We start from the raw sequence: 8105 nt of genomic DNA on the forward strand, positions 1-8105 counted from the left end.
TTTCCTCTTATAAGGATAATAGAAGCGTGATCCTTTAAGATTTATACCTCTTCAAGTGGTTAAGAATCCCAAGGATGATCGGAAGGTCGATGATGGAGGGGAGAGCTGCCACGGGAAGAGGTTAGATATTAACCTCTTTAGCTAGTTAAGATATAATCTGTTCATTGCGAATAGAGCTATTATTAAAGGTATCGATAATTATATAGATAAACCTTATTAATTTGAGCCTATTAAGACCTTAGGCTTTAGGTATAGAGCCTTTATTATTAAACTTACTAAGATTTTAATTAAGATACTTTAATCCCCTTTTTAGGTAAAATAAAGTTAAATAATAATAATTTATATATAATCTAAGGAAGGCTTATAATAGATTATAACCTATAGCTTATAATCTATTATAATTTATCTTAAGGACCTTAATATATAAATATACTTATTTATACTTTCTTATATATTAATTACCTTAGTTATTAATATAATTTAATTATATTTAATACCTTTAAGTATATTATTAGATATAATACCCCCCTTGATTTAAGAATAGCGCGACTAATCTATCTATTAATATAAACCTAGTATAACTAGTTTATCCCTTAGGAATATAAATAATTATTATAGAAATATTCTTATTAAAAACTAAGTTACCTCCTAGGAAATAAAGACTTTTTATTCTTAATAGCTATAGCTCTTATATTATAGTTGAGATTATATTCTTAGCTTAGTTAAATAAGGTATAGCTTCTTTACTTATTAATATATTTATCTTATATAATATAACCTCTTCATATTAGTATTTTTGTGATTTTAAAATAATTCTTTTACTAAGAGACTACTAAGTATATAACCTTTATAGCTAAGTCTCTTATTTAGAAATAATACTTTATATACTTTTATAAGATAGCTTAAAAGAAAGCCTTAACCGAGAGGAATATCTAATATTTATTCCGGGGTATAAGATTTTATCTTATTAATATTAAGAAGCTAATAAAGAAGGTTATTAATACTAAGTACCTTTCCCCCCTGGATTTAATACTATTAATACTAAAGAAGTAAAAGCCACTAGCCTATAATAATCTCTATACGCTAAAAAATAATAAAGATATTAAAAAACGGCTAGATTAAGCGCGATACAGTAATAGTAATATTAAATATAAAGCCTAATTTCTTATATAATAGAATAATAAGTAAATTACTTATTTAAATAATATTATCGCTACCTAGAAGTAAAGAATTAAGTTCCTAGAGGATAAGCTAGAGTTATAAAAGCCTACTAATAGGAAGGCTATTAATTATAACCCTAATAAGAGGTTTATATATATTAAGGAAATTATATATACTTATTATAAGACTAAAAAAGCACTTATAAAATACCGCGACTATAAGGCACCTAAATTATAAGAGAATTCTATTAAAGTAATAAAGAAAGAAATATAAGGCCTATAGAGTATATTCTAGGTTTAATTAAATTAATTATATTTTTTTTTATTAAGAAATCGCTAATTTATATAATATATATATTTTAGTATTAAGGCAATTTCGACTGGCCAAAGGGGGGGGCTAGCCAAAAGTAGGGGTCTGATATTATATATTACACTATTCTATAATAGGAAATATAACGCTCAATCGATTATTACTATATCGCGATATGCCATGACATGCCGCGACAGTAATATCGATCTAAGGATAATAAAGCTTCTTTTTTATATTTTTTAGACGAGTAAAGTATATATAAAAACCATACTTAGCTATGATAATTAGTGGTAGTCGTGAAGACCTAAGTCGCAATTGCCTACTAGAGTTGATATTCGTCCCATGGATGCCCGTACTCACCGGCACCATTGACTTGGGGGTAACACTGACGACCCTTTTCTTCTTCTTCTACCTTGGTCCTCCAACATTGGATGCAATAACCAATCATGTGAGCTGTTTAGCTTGGATAGCAAGTTCAGCTACGATGGCTTTTCCGGTTGCTGTGGAAGTCGTTTTCGTGGAGAACGTTCGCCCGAAGAATATGGGTCAGGATGATGCAGACGAGTATCTAAGGGTAACTCAAGGATTGATCAAAGGGCTACTAGTTGTGAGCTGTTCATCTGCACTGACAATGGCTCCTTGGATATGGCATGGGTATGCCTTTGGCAGATACTGGAGGTAGCAATATTGTATGCATACTATTGGTTAGGCGCTGTCAAGATCTATTATTCCCTAAAACCTGCTCCTGACATCGATATTGCCATAAACACCAAATCCCAATTAAATCATCGTTAGCTTCTGTGACAAGGTTAAGTATTTGTACTGGAGCCTCCAGCTGCTGTAGAGCGTCGCTCATCAGAAGCCTTGCTTTCCAGCCTCGCCAAAAGATGCGGATATAGGTCTCGAAGATTGACCGCACGCTCCAACAAAGAGGGATCGACGACGTCCTTCGCAAGCACTTCCAGTACAGATGCAGCTACATGCCGAATCTTCTCGGTACATGGCTCACCGTTCAGTCTGAGGCTGTTGAGGCCAGAAGTATGGATGACGTACAGCATGTCTTCGGCGATCTGCAATATTTGACGGTCTAAGCTAGCGCCGAGGCTTCTTTGTACATGCTCGGTCTGTGGTTGAGCTTGGTTGCCACGGTTTGAAGACAGTCGAGACGTAGGACTCGCGGCCATCAAATCTGACTGCGATAGAGACATCTGGGAGTCTGTCCCGGGTGATAGGTTCGGCAGCTTTGGGGCTGCCAGAGGATTGTTAATCCCCAAGAATGAATAATTCCGTAGGAAAAAGAGTTTCAGATATTGATGAGATATGTGCAAGTTGGTTCGCTGTATTGCAAGGGCCTGGGGGACGCGAGGTTGATAGTCCCCTTGCTGGGCAAAGGAAAAGCCCTCGAGAGTGATGTCGACAGAGTTGTGAAACCGAAGAGCTGTGGGAAGATCGTCGAGAATTGCGCAAAACCTGAAATATGAAGTAGCCAGTCGGCTGTCCGATGTGGCTGTATCGACTGAATCTCCTTCTCGGACCACCTGTAAGAGATTCTCTGCTGCCTTCCACAGATCCTGGTTTGCGTTGAAGCCTGTTAGGATGCCAATACTGTGTTGTCGACCATCATATTGTGTTATCACAGCCTGATCCTCTGGGCCAAACTCTTCGGGGTACCTCGGAACCCTGACACCCCTGAACAGGCTCTTGTTGAAGATATTCGGATGGTCGCCAAGGAAGCAAGATGCCTGACATCCGGTGTACAACGCCCAAAAGGCACGTCGGCACAGTTGGCTTTCTACAAAAGGCATTAACTCATACGTCTTCTCATCGTGCAATCGCATCAGCAATGCTGTATTCATGGCTTGCCCAAGAACATACCATGATGCCTGGGGATTTCCAGAAACATGGTGCCAGGCGGCATGCATGAGATGTATGACCACGGAAGAGCTGTCAAGGCATTCGATATCCTGTAGCCCGTATTCATTCTGTGCCTTTTTGAAGGCTGCGTAGAATACATGGGCAACTGGCCATGAAGCTCCAGATATTGAACTTGGCAGAACCGCAAGGGTATAAGCACAGATTGAGGTCGAGAGCATGAAGGATTTTGTGTCCCAGGCCCCTCCCGGGTCCTGTAACTCTACCAGAGTATGGTCGAGAGAAGGTCTGTACATGATGGGATATATCGGGTAGATGTTGTCATAGAATAATTCGACGCAGGTTTTCATATAGGAGATGACACTTTCTGCGTCGACATTGGCGGCCACCAAATCTCTGGACAAGTCTTGCAGCCAGACGTGAAACTTGAAGTTCTCAGAGCAGGGTAAAGCGCAAGATACTCTCAACGAAGCTTCTGGATTCGGACCGAAAGACGCTTGACGCCAATCTTGGCGAGAACCGGGCACGCCATGATGCTGCAGCCCAAGGCCATGGTCCAAATTACCCGCGGCAGTTCCAACATCCGCGGCCGTGTCCCGTGTCTCTGGCAAGGCGGGACGGAGAGGGGCCAAGGCTTCTGTATCAGGTAACCGGCTCCGGGCTTTTCTGCCACGCTTGCTAAGAGCTCGTAGCGTCTGGCATCGAACACCAATGTTTTGGCAATTTGCGCATGATGGTTGTCTAGCATCGCACTACCGGCCAGGACGGTTAGAATTTGGGCGCACTAGAGCATGTCTTGATCACTTGCCTTGATCTTCCTTTTGTGGCATGAATCACAACTTAAGCTCACCCTTGAGGTGAGAGTTCGGGTTGGCCGTCGAACTGGAACATCCGATGTGATTGGCACAGGGTGCGGGATGGGAAAAGGTGATGTCGAGGTCTCCGGGCTGTCCAATGGAAGCCGATGCTCCCCTAAGAACGAGTCCGAATCTGACAGCATTGGAGCTTTCTAGGAAAAAGAAAAAATGGGATGGTTGGTTTAGAAGAGGTTGGATGGGAGCGAGTGTTGGAAAACTCCGCGGCTTTTGAGTTTCCCCCCTGTCGAGAACGGCTAATTCATAGCCAATGGCGGTTCAGGAGCTAGCAAGGACTCGAAATAAGCTTCTCGAGTCTCATTTGCAGAATCGTGCCGGCGCTAATCCCAAAGTGCTTGGATCGTGTTGATCCCCGGAACCTACCATGTAACAACCTCGCTCGTGTGATCGTGTTGTCGCGGCATCTCCAGTCTACCCCAGATCCATGAACCCAAGTCACAGACAGCTCCGCCTTCAGACTCCATTATTCGGTCCTACTGCAAGCCTAGAATGCATTAGTTCTCCAACCGACGTCCGTTGAACCTCTCCATGTTGGCAGTCCATGTTTTCAGGCCAGGGCTAGATACTAGCCGCGGCCATGCTCCCACTTCACCTCATGTTTTCTGGCCAAAGGCCCGAAAGAATGGCATCGCCAAGTGGACCTTGCTTTCCAGGTTTTGTAGAACCATTCATGACTATTACCGTGGGGTTCCGGGGTACGGGGATGCCCAACCTATCCATTATAAAGAGGGAAGCTTACCTACGGTCATGATGTGAACAAGATCTACATGGCCTCAACGCCCTTTCTTCATTCCAATCAAATCAACTCCCACCAGTACCTGGCTACACCATGAATCTTCTTGTAGTTCTTGCAGTTGCGTTGGGAGCACCCGCTTATGCGGTCCAATGCGCCAACGAGCGCGCCTCTTGTCACGAGGAGCTCGAGAGGTTTTGGAGCTACGGCCGTTCACCTCCTGTCTACCCTTCTCGTATGTCTTATTCACCAATCAGTCACTGTTGCACCCCGTGAGACTTATACTTATCCATTCAGCTCCCGCTACTGGTCTGGGTGATTGGCAGGAAGCATTCAAGCAAGCTGGGTCTTTTGTTTCCCAAATGACCATCGAAGAAAAAGCAAACCTCACCAGTGGCTACGAAGGTATCAACGGCTGTGGCGGAAATGGTGGCAGTGTACCACGCCTCAACGTTCCTGGCCTATGCTACGCCGATGCGAGCGCCGGAGTGCGGGCGCAGGAGGGCGTCAACTCGTATCCCGCAGGCCTTCACGTCGGCGCCAGCTGGAACCGAGAACTAGCCTACGCCAGAGCTCTTCATCTGGGAGCGGAGTTCAAGCGCAAGGGAGCCAACGTCGCCTTGGCCCCTTCGATCGGTGGTTTGGGGAGAGTCGTCAAGGGAGGACGAAACTGGGAATCTCCGAGCAACGACCCTTACCTGACGGGCGCCTTGACTCGTCCGACGGTCCAGGGTCTACAGAAGTCGGTCATTGCTTGTGTAAAGCACTTAATCGCAAACGAACAAGAAACCAGCCGCAAGGCTCCCGAGTTTCTTCCCCACAAGTTCAACGCCTCTGTCTCGTCTAATCTCGATGACAAGACGATGCACGAACTCTACCTGTGGCCCTTGTACGATGCTATTCACGCAGGAGCTGGATCTGTCATGTGCGCCTACAATCGTGTCAACAACAGCTATTCCTGCCAGAACAGTAAGCTTATAAACGGCCTCTTGAAGGAAGAGCTTGGATTCCAGGGCTTTGTCGTCACGGATTGGTATGAGCACAAGAGTGGCGTGGCGAGCGCCAATGCTGGCCTGGACGTTGTCATGCCAGTGGCTCCCCTGTGGAACGGCAAGGAGGGCAGTCTGGTTGAGATGGTCAACAATGGCTCAGTGGATGCTTCTCGTCTTGACGACATGGCGACTCGTATCGTTGCTTCTTGGCTGAAGTACGGTGCTCTGAATGGTACCAAGCCTGGTGTTGGCTTCCCCATCGACCCGACAAAGCCTCATGACTACATCGAAGCCCGAGATCCTACTTCCAATGCCGTCATCCTGCAAAGCGCCATCGAAGGCCATGTTCTCGTCAAAAACGTCAACAACGCTCTGCCTCTGAAGAAGCCTCGCTTCCTCTCCGTGTTTGGGTACGACGCTGCAGCACAGAACCTGAACACGCCCGATCCTAACCCCTTCACACTTTGGGCGATGGGATTCGGAGGTGGCCAACGCTACCTTAACGGTAGTCTATTCACCAACGATACCCTATTCTCGCTTTTCGGCGCGAGCCTAGACATGAGCCAAGTTGGGCCTTCTGTCTTCCTCAACGGAACTCTTATTTCTGGTGGAGGCTCTGGTTCTTCGACAGGCGTAATCGATGCACCTCTGGATGCACTGAAGCGTCAAGCATACGATGATGGAACATTTCTCTTTTGGGACACGGTATCCTTCACCCCAAACGTCAACCCAGCTTCCGAAGCTTGCTTGGTCTTCATTAACGCGATGGCGTCCGAGAGCCACGACCGCAAAAACCTGACCGACCCTTACTCGGATCATCTCGTCACATCTGTGGCGTCCAAGTGCCGCAACACAATGGTTGTGGTGCACGCAGCAGGCATCCGGCTTGTTGACCCTTGGATCGAGCACCCCAACGTCACGGCCGTTATCATGGCCCACCTTCCAGGTCAAGATTCCGGTCGTGCCTTGGTAGAGATCCTGTATGGAAGACAGTCTCCATCCGGGAGACTACCCTACACGATAGCCAAGCAAGAGTCGGACTATGGATCTATCCTAGACCCGGGCTTTCCGAGTCATGAGACACCGTATTACCCTCAAAGCAACTTTACTGAAGGTGTCTTTATTGATTATAAGCACTTTGAACATTATGGTATCAAGCCGAGGTTCGAATTTGGATTCGGTTTGACTTACACGACATTTGAATACTCCAACCTGATGGTCGATGTTGATGAGTCTGCCAGTCTCCTCCCACCTAACCCGAAAATCGTGTTGGAAGGTGGGGTCAGCTCCCTCTGGGATCAAATTGGTTCCGTAACTTGTACAATTAAGAACACGGGCAACTTTACATCCGCCGAGGTTGCTCAGCTGTACCTGCATCTCCCTGGAGACGGGCCATCCAAGGTCCTCCGCGGTTTCGAGAAGAAGACGCTTGTCCCAGGAGCGAGTAACAATTTCACGTTCCCCCTGCAGAGGCGTGACCTCAGCTCCTGGGATACCGTTAGGCAGCAGTGGGTTCTTAATAGGGGTTCGTACGACGTCATGGTGGGCAAGAGTGTTTTGGATATCCAGCTTCGTGGAAACTTTACCTTGAACTGAGGTAGTCGTCCATAGTGACAAAGTGTCCTGAATAACAGCATATTGGAGTCTTTCAATTTCACAGATACGTTCCATGGCGTAGAATGGGGTGCGATCGTATAGAGCAGAGTAAGCCGTATACTTCTCATGTCAATATCCCTTGGAATAAGCACCGAGTCAATAGAGCAATGCATTCATGCTCCTCAAATAGACCTTATCTGCGAAAATAAAAGCCCCCTTGGCGTAAAAGAACACGTGTGTCATGCATGTTGACAGCAATGGCTCTGAAATGTGTTGGGCAAGACTGGTTGATCTTCCTACTCGTAACAGTTGGGAACCTCGACCGTCATAAGATAGGTATATGTTGGAGAAGTGGCATGCATAATAATGTTATATAGGCAGCCACCTTAAGGGAAGATATCACCCCATAATACCTTAATTATTAGAATAGCATTATAGATCTATTATAGGATTAGCAGGTCTAATATCTTAGCCTTACCCCCTTAGATATAAAGATAACGAGAGAGAATAAAGAACTAGGAAGATAAATATAACGAATCTCATTAATATACTCAAGATTATCCTAATA

The 8105-nt window shown here is 45.1% G+C and overlaps 2 protein-coding genes across 2 annotated transcripts; one reads left to right on the top strand and one right to left on the bottom strand.

Moving 5' to 3' along the window:
- Positions 1 to 2278: 2278 nt before the first annotated feature.
- Positions 2279 to 4680, bottom strand: NECHADRAFT_89474 (uncharacterized protein; the record flags this gene model as incomplete). The annotated part of the gene is made up of 2 exons (XM_003039118.1): positions 2279 to 4019; positions 4580 to 4680. 2 exons carry the CDS (start codon positions 4678 to 4680, stop codon positions 2279 to 2281), a joined length of 1842 nt encoding a protein of 613 aa, XP_003039164.1.
- A 365-nt stretch (positions 4681 to 5045) lies between these two features.
- On the top strand, positions 5046 to 7537 carry NECHADRAFT_56640 (uncharacterized protein; the record flags this gene model as incomplete). The annotated part of the gene is made up of 2 exons (XM_003039117.1): positions 5046 to 5184; positions 5247 to 7537. The coding sequence occupies 2 exons, from the start codon at positions 5046 to 5048 to the stop codon at positions 7535 to 7537; spliced, it is 2430 nt and encodes an 809-aa protein (XP_003039163.1).
- Between the last annotated feature and the right edge of the window lie 568 nt (positions 7538 to 8105).

This window comes from Fusarium vanettenii, assembly GCF_000151355.1.
Source record: "Fusarium vanettenii 77-13-4 unplaced genomic scaffold NECHAsca_166_unmapped, whole genome shotgun sequence".
In the NCBI taxonomy this organism is placed as follows: Eukaryota; Fungi; Ascomycota; class Sordariomycetes; order Hypocreales; family Nectriaceae; genus Fusarium; species Fusarium vanettenii.